Source organism: Mustela putorius, unplaced genomic scaffold (genome assembly GCF_011764305.1).
Source record: "Mustela putorius furo isolate JIRA1106 unplaced genomic scaffold, ASM1176430v1.1 tig00003932_pilon_pilon_pilon:0A:0A, whole genome shotgun sequence".
Classification (NCBI taxonomy): Eukaryota; Metazoa; Chordata; class Mammalia; order Carnivora; family Mustelidae; genus Mustela; species Mustela putorius.
This window is the reverse complement of record NW_025422077.1, coordinates 7,650,824-7,669,050: the sequence shown is the minus strand read 5'-3', so window position 1 is coordinate 7,669,050 and position 18,227 is coordinate 7,650,824. Positions and strand designations below refer to the sequence as shown.

General features: G+C 47.6%; 1 protein-coding gene across 6 annotated transcripts in view; it reads left to right on the top strand.

Moving 5' to 3' along the window:
- ACSL1 (acyl-CoA synthetase long chain family member 1) overlaps positions 1–18,227 on the top strand; it is a 69,258-nt gene that overhangs the window by 20,116 nt on the left and 30,915 nt on the right. For 4 of the 6 annotated variants that reach the window (XM_045069462.1, XM_004757728.3, XM_004757727.3 and 1 more), the window contains exon 2: positions 5,884–6,110. In XM_045069462.1, coding sequence (XP_044925397.1) covers positions 5,916–6,110 — 195 coding nt within the window. In that variant the 5' untranslated portion in view covers positions 5,884–5,915. Of the gene's footprint in view, positions 1–554; positions 732–3,833; positions 3,988–5,883; positions 6,111–18,227 lie in introns of those variants that run through there. The other 2 variants (XM_045069464.1, XM_045069463.1) reach the window with 2 other exon arrangements.

The window sequence follows — 18,227 nt, the reverse complement described above, 5'->3', positions numbered from 1 at the left end:
TTAATTCCCTGTGGAACGACTTGCGTGCTGTTGTGTGGGTTCCCGAAGTTACCTGGATGGTTGGTCTTTGCCCTACTCAGGCTCAGAACAGGACGATGGTCCCAGGGCAGTGTCTGTGGTCAGGAGCTCTTGTATAGAATGGGGTTTGGACAGCGACTTCTGCTTTTCCTCCCAAACTGGTGGACTCCGGCGTCCCTGTGGAACTCCCATACAACCCTCTTCAGGGAGAGCCCGGTCGCTCTTCTGGTTCAAGAGGGGATGGCTTAAGCAAATCTAGCTTTAGGTCATTTGCCAGCCAGGGTTAAGGAGCACGAATCCGACAGTTTTGGAGTGGCACATTGAAAGAACAGCGCACGGTCTGGCTGCCGCCCTCTTGTTCCTTCCGGAGGTCAAGCTCTGCCCAAGCCAGCGCAGGACAAAGGGGGAGTTTGAGCTTCTGTAAATAGCCTATTGTACCAGGGGAGGAGGTGGGGCAAGGAATGGCAGCATCTTGCCAGCTTGGCTTGTTGCTTTTAAGGAGAGATGTCAGGATTTCTTCATCTGCCGCTGCCAGGACAAGGGTGCAGTTTATTTCTGTGGGTTTGCTTGAAGGCTGCATTCCTAGCGAAGTATTCCATCAGACCGTGATTATTCAGCTGAATGAAAGCTTGAGGAACTTTAGAAGGGGAGACACGTCCAGATTACCTTTTTTTTTGGGTTTGCAAATGATAGGAAGAAAATAAAATGCTGATGTAAGTATAAATCTACGCAATCATAGGAGCTGTGTGTGTGTGTGTGCGCGCGCGCATGTGTGTGTGTACGCACACGTGTGTGCCCCTGTGTCCTTAGAGAATGATGCCCTTGTGAGTCACCTTTGCCCCACACCCCTTTTTCCTGGTGTAAACAAAATGGTAAGAAGTGAGACTTTGTGTGCAGGTGGCCTTGGGCCCATATGTTCGAGTGCAGGATGATGGGGCAAGCGCGAGCGGTTATGTAAGACATGGGGCATTCACATGGAGTTCAGATGCTAGGCTCTGCTCCTGTTGTGGAAAGTGAGTGCCAGAAGGACCTTTAGAGAGCAGCCGCTCTCACGGTTCCTGAGCCGGGGTGGGTGTCAGGAGACTTGCAAGTTGCACACAATCCCTACCCCCCCGCCCCGCGCAGAGGGGTAGGTGCATGTTCCTTGTGCTAAGGACCAGGGGCAGAGGGTAGGAATGGTTCACGTACAGGAAAAAGCACTACTTGAGAGCTAGGTCAGTGTCTCGGGGAAGCCCCGTAAATCTCCAGCCTCAGCTTCCTTATAATCGTTTTGTATTGCGAGACAGTGTGATACAGAGTGTGAAAGCTTTACTTCCTGAAACACTAAATCAGCATTTGCTGGGCCACTAGCAAGGCTCTCCACAGTTTGGGTTGATAAGTACCAGGATTTCTGTTTTCTGATGGTCATGCAATCCAGTTTTTGTGACTTGGCCCCGTGCATCTGTTTCTGGAAGCCCAGGCACCCTTCCCTCTGGTACTTTGCCGTGGAAGTGCACCACACTTCCCTGACCGCTGTTCTTATGTTCACTGTCCATTTTGTGGTTGTTTGTTTTTTAAGATTTTATTTATTTGACAGAGATCACAAATAGGCAGAGAGGCAGGCAGAGGTTGGGGAGGGAGGAAGCAGGCTCCCTGCTGAGCAGAGAGCCCCATGCGGGGCTCTATCCCAGGACCCTGAGATCATGACCTGAGCTAAGGCAGACACTTAACTGACTGAGCCACCCAGGTGCCCCCATTCTGTGGTTTTAGACTTCAGGACCCCAGTGAGCAAACCCCCTTTTCGTAGGTGTGAGGAGGAAGGAGTCTCAAGAGCGTTGCAGGGAAGGAGAAGCTAGCTGACAATAGGCTTGTGCGTTCTTGACAGAGAAATACTGACTGCCTAAGCCTTTAAGCTGATTGAATCATTATTCTTAGCAAACAGCAACATTGTTATTTGCCAGGCCTGCAAACGTATGGAGAGGATGATGTGGAAATTTGCTTTTGAAAGAATTTTAAAAATATTCCAGCTGGAACACCATTGGAATAAGAATAAAATCTGTCTGGTTTTTAATAATTTGTTGGATTCTTCTTCCTCAAGACCTGTTGGGGGACTGTCTTAAAGCGTGGTGTTTATATTCACCTGCAGCATTAAAAGGCTATTTATTGTGGCCAGTTTTCTTTGGATGTGGGTCTGCCTTCATTTTTAAACACCCCAAGTACTTTTTCCTTCATAGCAGTTCCATAGAGGGGAGATTTATAATGCTTTACAGGAGTTGTTCTTCCTGTGGATTTAAAAGAAGGATTTGCTTTAGTTCTTTACCGGAAAGACTATAGTTTTCCTATATACAGCGTTAGCCAGTGGGTTCAGTGAAGCTGGTTTGTGGCTTGTCGCCTGGCTCTCCTCTGAGAGGCATGAATTAAATTGCTATACCTCATCATTACCAGTTAAAGATAAGAATGCAGCTGGATTTAAACCCTTAAAGTTACACACTCAGGTCTGATTAAATGGTCTAGCCGGGGTGCTACTAAATCAGTAATTTTCTTTATTTTTTTTTTAAGATTTTTATTTTATTTTTTGACAGACATCACAAGTAGGCAGAGAGGTAGGCAGAGAGAGAGAGAGGGAAAAGGCTCCCCGCTGAGCAGAGAGCCCGATGCGGGGCTCAGTCCCAGGACCCCGAGATTATGACCTGAGCCGAAGGCAAAGGCCCAACCCACTGTCACCCAGGTGCCCCTAAATCAGTAATTTTCTGAAGTTTTTGTTTTTTTCAAGTTTTCTTTCTTAGTTTTCTTAGTATCTTAATTTATTTCTTATCTCTAGAAAGAGACTTTTTTTTTTTTTTTCTTTCTTAGTCTAATGCTGTCTACAGTTTGGCTACTGCTGATGCTTAAAACAGAAAAGAAAAATCACCAGCTTATAACCATTTGTTCACGGGGGAATTATTTTTTGTCCTCACACAGCGATGGGATTCTGTTGAACAGCCCCGGCGAATTCACGCAGTCTAGGTTTTATGGAAATCACCTTCGGGACCTGTGGGAGAGAAGAGACCAGGGCAGAGGGGTGTGTCGGGGGTGGGTGGGAAAGTCCTGTTCAGATCTGGGGCGCCGTGGTGTGAAGGCGGCTGGAAGGCGGAACGATTGCAGAGAAAGGCACGTTTGCACGTTGTACACATCCGGTTGCTTCGCGTCCTTAGGGTAGCAGTGCTGTTTTTGCAACGTGACCACAGGGGCCAGACTTGATTTTGTCTGCTTATCCTCGCGGTCTCTTCCTCACAGAGACATTGCCTCGTCTCCGGCTCCACCGACGGGAGCGCTTCTCACACCGTGCAGACATTGCTGGCTTGATTTTGCACCTTCCCCACCAGCAGGTGAGCCCATGGAGAACCTGCACCGGGTTCTCCCCACTGTGGGCACCGGGCCTGGCATATGCCGGATGCCCCACGATGGGCACCAACCAGAGTAACTCAGTTCCTGTGCATTCATCTAGAGTAAATCTGCCGGGAGTGTACTACAGACAATCTGTTTCTTTCTTGGTCTGTCTCATGTTGGTTCGACATAACCACCCAACATCTGATCATGTATTTTGCTGTTTTGTTTTTTTTTTTTAAATATGTCCATTGTCTCTTCTCATGGGGAAACTGAGCAGAAAGAAAACAGTGTCTGTTTTCAGATCTGGCACTGGCAGTGACACTGATGCCTGTCCCTGCCCATGGGTGGAGCAGTGGGGTGACTCTGCTCTCAGCTGCTCATTGGCCTATCCTCCACCCTCTCTCCTCCTGGGAAGTCAAGTATGAATTTTGTCTGCTAGTTACCTTTAGCCCAGTGGGCAGCAGCGCGCGAGTCAGCATGTGACTGATGTCCTGAGAGACCTTGGCAGGTCGGGTAAGCGGCGGCTGAGCTCCTCCAGCCCCCTCCCACCCCCAGCCCTCGCCACCTCTTCTGCTCTGTGGTGGCTTGTCACCTAGCAGTCAGCCCCGGGTGGCACAGATGGTGAGTGGTTTTGTAAGTCCGAGAGCTCTCTCTCTCCACCATTGTGACCTAAAGAGATCTTGCTTATCTGTTCCTTCTCAATTGTTATGTAAAACCTGGAAATTTCCTCTGTGTGTGTGTGTGTGTGTGTGTGTGTGTACACCTACACAGAGCTGTTGTAGCACATGTCTGCCCAAGCTGACCAGACTGACAGGACTGGTGGCTGGTGAAAACAATGGGTCCCCTGCCACTCCATTAAAAAAAAAAAAAAAAAAAAAAATTTACAGTAGTATAGATTGGAAACGTAAACATGTCTGTATTTGAAAAAAGAAAATTATCTTCAGCTTTGTGACCTAGCTCTTTAAAAGAACACACTGTAAGTGGCTCACAGATGCCTCCTGAATGATAGCTAAAATGTTCGTACTCTGTGAATCGGCAGGCGGTGTTCGAGAAAAGCCGTCCGCATTTACCACGATGTTCTCCGCTTTACTGCCACACATGCTGTAGAGTACTTCCTCATCAATAGTTTTCTCCTTAGAGTTACTCTTACTTATTATCTGTACTGCACACTTTTTATACTGGTATATGTATGAGTTGTCTGTAATATCCAGTGTGAGGCTTTTTGTCTAGTTTTCTTCTGTGCGTTTTTGGCCTCTTAATTTTGTTGGTGAACTCTTTGTGGTCTAGCCTTGTTTTTAATTAACTCTGTCCCTTCCTGTTCTACACACAGGACCAATCACAGAGTCTTGGTAGGCGAAATAATGATAGTGCCTAGAACGTATTGAGTCGTTTCTGGTGCCCCGTGCATTTAGTCCTTATAAAAACCCATGAGATCACTACTGTTTTCAGCCTCCATTTATTCTTAGGGCTACAAGACTCAGAGAGGTGAAGTAATGTGTCCTCAGTCCTCTAGCTAATAAGCTGGGAAGACAGGATTTGGCTCTTGAATCTGGGGTCTTAAATACCCTTCGTTACTACTTCTCAGCTACTACGCTACAGTCTCTCTCTAGATGTTTGGTGGTTGGTTTGAACTTCATGTGCACCCTTTTAGCATTATAATATAATGTAATACTATATTATATATAGAAGAAATTTTATACATATTATATATATATAAAAGAAATTATTCGATCCAAATAGTGAACTCTGGTTCTCTGGCATATGTGTTGCTGCTTTTGTGGTACAGAGTATGGGGATGGCAAGAGGCATGTTGAAATTTAGGTTGGCGTGCTGTATCCATCGGGAGCTCGTTCTGAGATGCGTGGGCAGAAGCGGGAGCGGATGGCCGTTAGGTGGTGTGGGCTTATTTGTGCCTCTTCCCCTTTCTTCTCATTAGCCGTGATAATGACAGCTGAGTATATCTGATCAGGTGGAAGGGAACAGAGACGGTATCAGGGAAGGAGGTGGTGACTTACGCCCCTGGAGCATGTTGTGGCAAGAATTCTTCCTGAATGAAACCTTTTAACATGGGGAATGGAAGCTTGACACAAACTGATACACATATAATGAACTTCTTCTTTTTATTTTTTATTTTTTTTAAAAGATTTTTGATTTATTTATTTGACAGACAGAGACCACAAGCAGGTAGAGAGGCAGGCAGGAGGAAGCAGGCTCCCCGCTGAGCAGAGAGCCCGATGTGGGGCTCCATCCCAGGACCCTGAGACCATGACCCGAGCCGAAGGCAGAGGCTTTAACCCACTGAGCCACCCAGGCACCCCTACACGTACAAACGTACAATGAATTTCTAAAGGGTTTTTAGAGACGTGAAGCTTGACAGCCAAGGAAAGAGCTGGACCGTTAGACTGTGGGTTCAGAGCCTTGACTGGTCAGGAATCAAGTTGAATGGTTGGCCTTTAGGAGTTTTGGACACAGGTCTTGCCTTCCTGGAAGGAATGTGACATTCTTGTCTTTTGACAGAATTCAGCTTAGGGAGCGACCATCACGGGACGATGCAAGCCCACGAGTTGTTTCGGTATTTTCGAATGCCAGAGCTGGCTGACTTCCGACAGTACGTTCGCACGCTGCCGACCAACACACTCATGGGCTTTGGAGCTTTTGCCGCCCTCACCACCTTCTGGTACGCCACGAGGCCCAAAGCCCTGAAGCCACCATGCGACCTCTCCATGCAGTCTGTGGAAGTGCCGGTAAGTGGAGGGGCTGGCCTGCCTGCTGTGTGCATTTTCTCTGCATTTCTCCAGGTTCCCCGTCGAGTGCTATGTTGGTCAACATCAGTCACTGGCCGATATTTGCTTGCAAGGGCACTTTGTAAGCCAAAATGTGCTCAACACACAAAGTTGGCCGGTGGGGTCATAGATGGGGGTAAGGGCCAAAATACAGGGCAGAGGGACAAAGTGGGTGGTGTTGGCGGGGTGTCTCCCTCTAGTCACCCAGAGGCTCACTGCAAGAGTCCTACTCAGTTTTGACCCGTTGCTAGGCCCTATAGTCGGCCCAGAAGATTCTGTGAGCAGGAAAGGAGAGGCATAGAGTCCCTGTTCCCAAGGGGCTTGTGTTCCAGCAGAGAAGAGAGTTGTCAAACAAACATTCCAGAAAGAAGGATTTCCTCTGTGGTATACCTGATACTTAGAACACCTCCCAAGCTTTTGAAAGAGACTCTGAGATTTCACCTAGGAAAAGGCAATGCTAGGAACTTGCCAGAATAACACGGCCACAGAGTTTTGGGTAGGCCAAGAACAAGCCAAGAGCATTCAGGTGGTATCAGAGGTTGAGTACCACAGTTGTGTAGAACTTGGGCACACCGTCAGCCATGTTCTTGTTGTCATGGAAGTGAAACGCAATGTATTTCCCTCATTAGGGCCGAATGGTTGCCATGGCATGGGGAAAGTTAAGGACCCTTTTTAGAAAGATTCTTTCTTAATGCTTCGGCTCTGCCTTCCTTCCCTTCTGAATCTCTTTAGTATAAAACGTGAGGGGTTGAAAAGATGAAGCAGCCGAGTCTCTCTGGTGCTGGGACTCTTGGCCTATTCTCTGCGTTGTCGTCTCTCGCTTTCCCCTACCCAGGGCAGAATCCGTTTTCAGTATTTCTAACTTTTAGCACATATAAAGAATATTTCTTTTTCTCCAACCTGCCCTGCTCCCCAGGCTGATGGCCGTGAGCAGGAGAGATGCCCTTTCAAATGAACCTTGGCCTGATGAGTACCTTTTTGTTATTTATAGTTTTGTTATTTATAGTTTTAGTTCTTTGCTTTCCTTTAGACAATTGCTTGGATTCATTAATTTGAAGCTTTTTAAATATATAGTAGATATGTCAGTCTAATACATGCCAAAATGTAAAAATAGAATGTCTGAATTATTGCCAAGAAAAGTTGGTTCTATGCCTTATTTAGAAGGTAAACATGGCTTAATATTTTACCTCAGCTAATCACAAACTGTGAAGGAGAAGAATTCAGTTTTTCTAATAGATGTGTGTGAGGTTTTTGAGATTCCTTTTCTTCTGGAGGAGGACCTGGTGTCTCACAGTAGCATTGCCATTGCTGTGAAAAGAATATTTGGCAAGCGCAGGTTTAAGATATTTATAATTTAGCAGTAACTGTAAATGCCTAATTCGTATTATATGAGAAATTGTGGAAGCACTTACAATATGCTCTTTAAGCTCCAGCTTCGCATAAAGTCATTCTGAGACTTGGGAAAATAAGCATGCGTGTCCTCTGTGGAATAGTTTAAAAATTACTGAGAAGCGGAAAGAAAATTAAAATCTATAATTCCACTCCCTGGTAGAGAGGCTTCCTGATTTTTCTCTTGGCTTATAGAAATGGACTTAGTTCTGGTTTTCAGAACTTGTAGGTCCTTTTGCTTTGCATTTCTAAAAAAAGACCTTAAAATATCGAATTCAAGAGAGCTTGGTAGTTATAGATGCGTTTATATAGCTAGCATGGCCGTATGGACTGCTTATGGCAGAAAGAAGCCCTTAATTCATTTCATTACATATTCATGAAAAGCCTGCTTATCTGGCACGGTCAGAGGAACTGATTGCCGGAATAAAATATTGTTGTTTGGTTCCTACTTTGAAAACAAGCAAGCACCATTTGCCAGTCCACATCCTGATTCTCCCCCCCCCCCCCCCGTCCATTTCACATCCAGATTTTTACCCTCTCCCGCTTCCCATAAACCTTCCCAGTTATTAAAACGAGAGGAATCTGCACTTTTTGGTTTTGCTGCATCTCATGACCACCCACCGCGTGATTCCAAGCTACACCTTCTTTTTTTTTTTTAAAGATTTTATTTATTTGACAGAGAGACACAGCGAGAGAGGGAACACAAGCAGGGGGCGTGGGAGGAGAAGCAGGGTTCCCACAGAGCAGGGAGCCTGATGTGGGACTCGATCCCAAGACCCTGGGATCTGAGCCGAAGGCAGACTCTTAATGACTGAGCCACCCAGGCGCCCCTCCAAGCTACACCTTCTTAAAGCAGCGGCACAGAGGTTCTTGATAAGTTACCGCTTCTGACATTTCCTTTTAAAAGTCAGGGTGGAAGGGCGCCTGGGTGGCTCCGTTGGTTAAGAGTCTGCCTTTGGCTCAGATCATGATCCCAGGGTCCTGGCATTGAGTCCTACGTCAGGATTCCTGCTTAATGGGGAGCCTGCTTTTCCCTCTCCCTCTGCCCGCCTCCCACTTTTGCTCTCTCTCTCTCTCTCTCTCTCTCTCTCCTCTTCTCTCTCACTTTCTCAAGTGAATAAAAACAATTTTTAAAAAAGTCACGGTGATAAAGGGGATGTTAGCATTGAGCCCTAGCCCCATGTATGAAAGGCAGTGAGGACATGGGCTGCGGAATGGGACAGAGAAGCTGGAGTTTGGAACAGAATCCAGCAAGCCTTTTTTAACTTTCAAGCATGGTTTGATCTGGGCTGTGTTTAGAGGGCTGTGCCCCGGCATCCGTGGTGGCAGCTGACCCGGCCTGCAGCAGCGGGACCCCAAGGACTGCTTCTTCCTGCATGTTGGGGAGGAACTTCCATCTGCCACAGAATTTTTCTGCTGCTGCTCCATGACTCTGAGCTGTGGAGGGAAGCGAGGTTTTCTGTGTCTGTGCGGCCTTTAATCACGTTCACAGGTGATGTGCACATTTCCAGGTTCAGCTTGCCTCTGCCTGTCGGCTGAGATCTCCACGTCCCCTGGTGAAGATGACCTTCACCACAGTGACTAGGGACCCCTTGGGACCTAGACCCAGGCCTTGGTGGGACAGAGGAGAGCATGCTGGCGCTGGAGAGGACCAGGGAGGCTGCGGATGTGGCAGAGGCTGGGCCTGGCTCCTTGGCTTAGACCGGGCAGCTTTGGGCAAGTTCCCCTGACTTTCCCGACCTTCAGCCTTCTAGAAAACAGGAGTGACAGTATCTGCCCTCCCTGGTGGGTTAGATTAGATTGGCGCTGCTTAGATTATTTGCAGAGTGTCCGCTTGCCCATGCTAAGTGTTCGGTCAGTGTTAGTTTTCTTCCTCTGTAAAGGCCTCCTCGTAACCATCATGTTTTATATATAAGAAAACAGTTGAATCCAAAGAGGCAAAATCGCACCTACCATTAGTGGGCTATCAAGGGCTCTGTTATGCTGCTTTCATTACAGTTCATGGCAGTACTTGGAAGTTAGGGATTCTAGCTAGGGTTTTTCAGGGGCGGGGGAGGAGGAAGATAAGGATAATAAGGCAAGTTGCGGTCTGTCTCGATTAATTTTTTAAAGATTTTATTTATTTATTTGACAGAGGGAAAGAGAGCGTAGGCGGGGGAGGCAGGCAGAGGAGAGGGAGAAGCAGGCTCCTCACAGAGCAGGGAGCCTGATTTGGGGCTGGATCCCAGTACCCCCCGGGATCATGACCTGAGCTCACCGATTGAGCCACCCAGGTATCCCTGTCTAGATTAATGTGAAGAGCCAGTGGCTAGACCTTTGGACCCAGGAGCAGCCTCTTCTGACAGCGGGTATTGCAGGCGGATGAGTTTGCGAGTAGTGATGGAATGAAAGGAAGAAAAGGAACGGGTAATAGAAGAATGAAGTCTGAGTGTCCCGCACAGGCTGGCGGCGGGATCAGACACCGTCAAGAATGGGGTGGGAGGGATGCCTGGGGCCGAGAGCATGGAGCTGCCAGAGCCTGGGCCAGCAGCAAAGGTGGATTTCTGGTGAGCTGCCTCCCCTCCTCCTCCTCCCCTGCACCAGGTTGGACGTAGATGGGGTCAGAGCAAAACTTGGTGCTGATTGGGTCGTAAGCCCACCTACCAGAGTTTAAGGGATCGAGGCAACAAACCATCCCAAAGCATAAAAGGGAATCATTGTAATTGCTGAAGGAGGTAGAAGAAAGAAGATGAGAGATGTCCTGCAGGCCTTGAGATAGCTTACTTGTCAAATTCACATGGAAAGATTTTGAGTGACTACGGCTAGATTAGGGTGTACTTAAATGAAAACCCAAGTGATATGCTTTGTTTTTCAATATTAAAGAAGGGAGTAGATTGTAGGATGCAAAAAACTTTTTTTCTTTTTTTTTTAAGATTTTATTTATTTATGTGAGCGTGTGCACAGCAGGGGAAGGGTATGGGGTGTGGGGGAGGGAGAAGCAGACTCTGCTGAGCAAGGAGCCGATGCTGGTCTGGATCCCAGGACCCGGAGATCATGACCCGAGCTGAAGGCAGACGCTTAACCAACTGAGCCACCCCAGACAGCCCCCCAAAACTTTTTTATACCAACAGGTCCAGGCTTTTTGAGACTTCATTTTAAAAATATCAGGACTTCGTTTCAGATTTATCTCTGGCAACTAAACCAATCAATCTGTAACAGATTCACTGTTTAAACTTGTTAGCCATGGCCCCTTGGTTCCAGGGAGGCTCCGTATCTTTCACAATACAGAACCGGTTCTTTGGGTGTCGGGCTTCTTGTCTGAGTTGGATGACTTTCACACCAGATGATCTCCTGACATTCGGGCGCATGCTGGCTGGCTCTCCGTTTTGGCAGGAAAGCTTGAGATCGGCCCGTCCACATGGTGGGCTATATACGGTGAGCAGCTTGCCATAGCGTGTTAGTCCTGTGCTCTAGAAGGTCTCCTACGGAGGAGGGGACACTCTGGATTTAGTCTGCCATGAGTCACAGAGATGTTATCTGACGGGCATCCATTCAGAAGCACTTGAACATCGGCCGAGCAATGTGCGCCCTGTCCCTGGGAAGAAGAGGTTGTTGGCCTCGCATTGCTTACAGGGTGGAGGGCAGAACAGCCAAGGACCTCTTCTCTCCCTGGCAGAGGGCAAGGAGCGTCCTTAAGCCAAGAGTAATATGAGCAGCTGGTTCTCGTGCCCTCAAGCTAGAGCTCTGGTTCATCAGAACTCTGAAAGGAGCGCACCAAAGGGAACACATCTGGCCTGGAGGCCACGCTCAGCAGATAGCGTGGGCTTAAGTTTTGATGAAGACTCACATGGGACCTGCACAGACACACTGCCTGTCTCTGAGGTAATGACATTGGCAATCCAGAGAGTGAAAATGACCCAAAGAAGTTGACTCAGAGAAGCCGTGAGGAGAACGGTGGTTCCCCGGGGCGGGAGGTGGGACTATAGGGAGAAGAGGGCCCAGACTTCCAGCTCCCCGATGAGCGAGGTCTGAGGCGCTCGCCTAGAACATGGCGACGTGGCGGAGAACCCTGCCCGGGACAACTGAGAGTCGCTAAGAGCGAAGGACTCCAGTGTTTTCAGCAAAAAAGAAAACAAAATGCACGTCTGTGAGGTGACGAGATGTTAATGACTCCATTGCGAGAATCTTCACAGTGCAGGCCTCTCTCTCTCTCGGTACACTCTAGGGGCCTCACGGGACCTCGGTACACTCTAGGGGCCTTTATCGAGGACACCTCAGTAAAGCTGGGAAAAATCAAAAGGCAAAGAATGGCAACGCGCGGGACGTGAATGGCTGGGGCTGGTTCCGAGTGGGGCAAACACAGCCGTGAGGCAGAGTGGCAGGAAGGGTCCGCGGGGTCGCTGCCGGGCCAGAGCAGGAAGAGCCGTGGGAAGGGCGGATGCATTCACACGGTGCACCCATGGCCGCCCGCCTGGTGGCCTTGGCCGAGCACCCGCAACAGGGGGCGTCAGACTCACGAATTCGAACCCGGTGGCAGGTGGCAGGGGAGCAAGAAGAGGAAGGGAGAGATAGCAGCAACAGTCTAGCTCTTTCTGCAGTCACGTGTAACTAGAAACCTCAGTAAAAACAGAATTCTCATCCTGGAGGAGACTTGGAATGGTCGACTGGAAGTCCGGGTGGCTCCCAGAGGATCTCCTGGCTTGATGCGCTGGCGTCATACCGGTCAGTAGTGCTTGTGGGAATTCCTGTGTGGGGGGTGCCAGCCTCCATTCACTTGCCGTTTGTAATTGCAGGTGTCCGGTCAGCATCCCCCCCCGCCCGTGCTTCCCTGGTCCAACTGCAAAATCGTTGTGTGTGTGGTTAAAGACGTATGCAAAGATTTGCTTTTCTTTTTTTAAAGATTTGGCTTTTTAATCTTATCCCTAGCAACTTGGCTACTCTGGTGCTCAGAGTGTTTTCAAACACGTTTTTCTAAAGCATTTGGCATCGGAGGGCATTTTTAGCAAGCGGTCCTAGCAGTTGGGGCAGTGGGAGTGGATGGAAGGGCTGTGTTTGTTTAGACCTAGCATCCTGGGGGTATGCAAACATCAGCATTTTCATACCTTGCCGTAACTTTAGCACGTCTTCTAAGACTCCCCACCTTCTTAATAAAAAGGTATGAAAAACCTTGCTAGTTACTTTTTTCTTGGCTACACTCACATCGAAGGACATTTCACCGGGCTTCTCTAGGTTTTTGGGCTCATCCGCTAATTGACGGTGACTGGTCATTTGAATGAGGAGGCGCTGGTCATGGGGCCGCGGTGGGCGGGCGAGTGGGCGTATGGACAAGGGCAGGCATGACAGAGAACTGAAGGCAGAGCTTCTGACTCCATGCCAAGACCAGGCCCTGGAGGTTATTAAGTAGCTGCCTTTAGGAATGCAAAGATAGAAAGATGATTGTTTTAGAAAAATCTATTTCTCGGTTCCATTTAACCAGGCAGTAAACGCTTACGACTGTTCACTAAATAGGAGTATGGTCAAACAGGTCTGACCACGAGCTTTGATTTTGTGCAAGGGATGCCGCCTCTCACAGGCTTCCTTGAGCAGGGAACGTGTGTATTCATAAATGACAGAAGTGTGTGCTGGAATATTTATTTGAGTTTAAAAATAGCCAGGGCAACTCGTGTCAAATGAAAAATGACAACTGAAAACTTTCCGAGCCCCTCGACAAAACTCCCTCCTTCTCATATTTCATGTCTAGAAGGCCGGCCATGGATGAGAAGTAGACACTGGTTCCCTGTCGACTCGCCCACAGCGGAGCGGAATGGTTGGCATGTCTAAAGGCGGGCATGTAGAGATGCTACAGGCAGTTTTGTCCTGCTGGAACAATGTGTGTTTGTGGGTTTGGGGTTTGGTGGCTCCAGACTTTCTTCCCTCTCACGGAGGTGGGAGGGTGCTATTTTCCCTTCTGTGGTTGGCTGACGTCCCCTCGTGATGACATTGAAATGTGCCTTGGGGCACAGAACTATCGTTTCCAAGTGCTGTGCCAGATCTCCCCCCCCGCCCCACGCCCCGGAAGCACATCCTTCGCTTGGGAAAGTGGGGGCTCAGGAAGTAGGAAACCGGGTGGGGGGTGTGAAATGGAAGCCCTTCTGGGATGAGGGGAAAGTGTTAAAGATCCAAAAAACTGAGTCGGCCACCGGTGATCTGGGCCTGGCTCCTTGAAGATGGAGATGAGTGGTGTGGGGGTGAGTTTGAACCTGCTCAGGACCCACAGAATCTTCTTACCATGCCAGATGTCAACGGAGCTGCGTCCAGGACATTTCCTGCCAAAGCCTTGCCCTGGGGCTGCTTTCTCACCTGCAGAGCGGCTGGCATGTAGCGTAGCGGGTGCTCAGGAAATAGTCACTTAGCTCCATTGTTCCTGCACTCAGATGACAGAACCCAGCACTGATGGTTCTGTCCTTTCTTTCCTCCCTGGGCGTAAAGGATCTGAGGAAGTCAGTTTGTTCAAGGGTAAGCATGAACAGAGAGCCTGACGGTTCCCTGCTATGCTGGGATGTAGACAGCTCAGCATATCACGGGGAGTTTAGGTGTGTTTTACGTGTCTTGTCTGTTAGCGTTCGGGAATTGAGGTGGGAAGGTTACCGACCGGCTGGCCTTTAAAGGCCCTGTTTCATACAGCAAAAATCTGGTGTTGGTGGGATTGAGAATTGGTGGCCAGGGAGTCTAAGAGGTCACTGGATTTAAGAGTGGTTTTTGTGCCTGTGGAGCAAGACAGTGATGCTCTGGGCAGGGTAAGAGGCATGTAAAAATGTAAGTGCTGGGAATAAAGTTTCACATGGAGGATATTGGCAATACAAAATAATAAATAAATGAATAAACAAAAATCCAACAACCCATAAAAACCCCATGCCCCTAGGGCTGTGATTCTGCTGTTTTTCCCCTGGAGATGGATTTAACATTAAAATTCAGCCACGTCTTCCACAGTTTCCTTACAAGTTACGTAGTTCACCTTCCCCCCCTTGTCTCCCTTCCTCTTTCTGCCCCCGCCCCCCAGCAGGAGTAAACAGGAGTAACACAGAGGGAACTTGACTGTCATGGCCTGCAGATACCCATTTTCTAGACAGAGATGAACGAGACCAGTTTACAAAGTCTGGATCTTTCTATCCTCCAGAAACCCACAACAATGTAATTCCATTTTTTTAAAAAAGATTTTATTTATTTATTTGGCAGATAGAGATCACAAGTAGGCAGAGAGAGAGGAAGGGAAGCAGGCTCCCCGCTGAGCAGAGAACCCATCATCGCGGGGCTCAATCCCAGGACCCTGGGATCATGACCAGAGCCAAAGGCAGAGGCTTTAACCCACTGAGCCACCCAGGTGCCCCTGTAATTCCATTTTTGCATTTAAATATGAGCGTGCACAAAATGACTCTCATCATCTTGAGTCCTTTTCATCAAATACAGGTTTCCCCTGGTATCCATAAGTAGAGCGCACCTCTGAAAGCGTTTGTAAGCGTTTGTATGCCCTTTAAAGGGCATGAAGCAAGAGTGCCCCCAACTTTCCAGAAGTTCCAGTTATGCCACTTCCCTTTTACAAAAATATCTACGTAAACACAAAACTCCTTTTTGCATAAACGTGAAACTCCTCTTCGGATTTTGTCCAGTTGGTGAAACAGGTAGTACTCATGCGAGTCTTTCATAAAAGTCAAGTTTCATAAAGTGAACTTTCAGAAAGTGGGAGCAAGGGCCCGTATAGGCAAAGGTTCCGGTCTTGGGAACCACGGATACGCAGACATCCACTGAGGTCCTGCCCTTACTGGCCCCAAGTGGAACTTGAACTTTCATTTCCTAATTCAGCCCACATGGGGATACTGACCTCAAGAGGAACCTTAGCTTATAGAGATGTTGCCGAATGGACTCAGGACCACTGATGTGACCGTAGTGTATTTGACTCATGACCTTCTCTATTTTTTTGTTAAATTAGAAGACTCTGAAACCACATTAAAGAAGTGTATAGCGTAATTCTCCTTGATACTCAATCTTACTGACTGATTTCCTGTACGTTTAGTTGGGGTTGTCTGCTTATCTCTCCCTGTTTCTTCCTTCCTTCTTTTCATTTATTTATTAATTATTTATTTATTCGAGAGAGAAAGAGAACACAAGCTGGGGAGAGGGAGAGGGGGAAGCAGGCCCCCATTGAGCAGGGAGCCCGACACGGGGCTCAATCCCAGGACCCTTGGGGTTACTTCTGAGCCCAAGGCATATGCCCAATCAACCGAGCCACCTCGGAACCCCTGCTCTCTCTGTTTCTTGGAAATATTTGAAACCCCAGCCTCTACCCTCCATCTGTAGGTTATATCAGAAGTCCAGAAGTATTTTTGTTTCATTTAAGTAAATGTTCCTAGAAATAGCGACATGTCCTTGCGTGACCCAGTAATGGAATGCCCTCCTTTTGAAATGGCTTGAGTTTGTAGCACATATAGACATGTGAGCTCAGTTTCACCCCTGATTCCCAACACCCCGAGTGCAGTCCTTTCCCCTTTGTAGGTATAATTAAGGTTGCCAACACCCAGTGTTTATAAATAGCATTTTTGTTTTAAAATGGTGATTCCTCAGGGGAATGTGTGATCATTTCATAGAGCAGCACATTGCAAAGCACAGATCTTGCTTAGTGCCCCCCTCCCCTTTCATTCAGAAATTTTGAAATTACAGAGTATATTACGAGTAAGTGACAGTGTGACTTTTTACCTAGTTTCACCTATGCCTTAAATGGTGTGCCTTTGGGGCCTAGAGCTCATTTATTGCTTCGTCTTCAAACCTTTGCTAAGTATTCTGATTGCTTATTAGAAGAAGAATAATAAACATCTTGTCTTCAATTAACTTCTTTAACTTGGATTTGGCTCTGTTACTTCCATGTTTCTCAAAGTTTTGAGGATTATGTACCACCAAAAAATTAACCAAAGAAGTATTTAACCAAAAGTTTGTCATCAAATTATCCTCCAGACCAGTGATTCTCAAAATAGGGATTGGGAGGTTGACCTACTATCTTGAAAGGGATATGGTCTCCCTATATCCAAAGCTAAACGGACTCTCTTCTCAAACCTGGCCCCCATGCCCAGTCTTCTATTTTTGATTAAATGGAACTGCTATTTTTAGACCACCTCCTTTAGACCCGGTGACTGGGCAGATCCCGTTTATTAACCCTTCCGACTTCTGGTGGCACCCTTCACCCCGTTCCCACTTGGCACTGCCCTCACCCAGGCCCACATGAGTGCATTTTTCCCTGGTCCCTTGCCCTCCATCTCATTCTTCGTGCTGCTGCCTCACTTCTTATAGCTCTCTTTCTGACGCATCATTCTGATTTTCACTACTCCCCTGCGTACCTTAATGCGTCCAGTGAGTGGTTCTTACCAGCATGCACCAGAATCCCCTGGAGGGCTTGCTACAGCTGCTGGATCACACTGTGCTGGATCAGAGTTTCTGATTCAGTAGATCTAGGGAAGGGTGAGCTAACTTGCTTTCCTTAGAAGGGCCTGGTAAGGATAAGACGCGGCAGTCCTTCGGAGAAAGCTCTGTGTCTTATTCCCCTGATGCCCCTCTGCCCCACTGATAGCTGTGAGAGTTTTCAGTGGAATGCTGGGGGAGGGCAGGATTGCTTTTGCAGAGAGACCCCCGAGTGATACCATGGCAGGATAGGAGGCATAGGAGGCCCTGTCCTAAGCTGAGGTCATGAGGACCTGGGTCACCAAGCTGTCTGTGCCTCCTGGCCGTGCTTGATAGGCACAGTGGGCCAGGCCGGGCCAGGGGCCAGGAGGCGGTTACACGTGGCTGTTTGCTCCTCTGCAGCAGGCACACCTCTGTTCTTCCTGTTTGCTCTCACTCCGTCCCTTGCTCCTTTTTCTCCTGCCGTAGCCGTGACCCCCTGGCTCTTTGTGGTGGGTGCCTTCCCGGCTTGAAAAGGCTTCCAATGCGTACTGTAAAGCCACAAAATTACTTCTGAATTTTAATCAGAGTATTTGTTGGAGAAAAGATACAGGCTAAGCAGGACTGGCATTCGTAGTTAAGGCTTGTTATAGGGTGTCTGAATCGTATTCTACATACTCCTCTTTTATAGGACCAGTTTTGTTTAGCTGAGAGTAACCCTGGACACGGACACATGGGATCCCCGTTTTGCAGACAAGCAAACAGACTCAGAGATTAAGTCGTCATGACGCATGATTCTACGGAGCAGAGATTTTCCTACCATAGTACAAACAGAGAATAACTTGTCTGCCTTATTAAGTAGTGTGTTATAATTAATAATTATGTTTGGAATCATGGCCACAGGTGTTAGCAGGCATCTGCCAAGATAGAGTATGCTGATGAGTCAAATATATCATCGGGTGATATTTATCCCAGAAAACGATTTGCTGCATTAGGTCAAGTGTCAAACACATACTAGTATCTAGTAGATAATGAAAGAGTTTATATAAACTTACGTAAAGCAAAGAAAAAAGTCTGGAAAGAACTCATCGAACTGATAATAGGAGCTAGTCATTTTTTTTCTTAATATATTTCTGTACTGTTCTTTTTTTTTTTTGAAGTCCATATATGATAAATTGGTTGGGGGGAGAGCTTACAGGAGATATGAAGAATCCTACCGAAATCCTTAAAAAAAAAAAAAAAACAAATAAACAAACAAACAAAAAACAGGGGTGCCTGGGTGGCTCAGTCTGTTCAGTGTCTGCC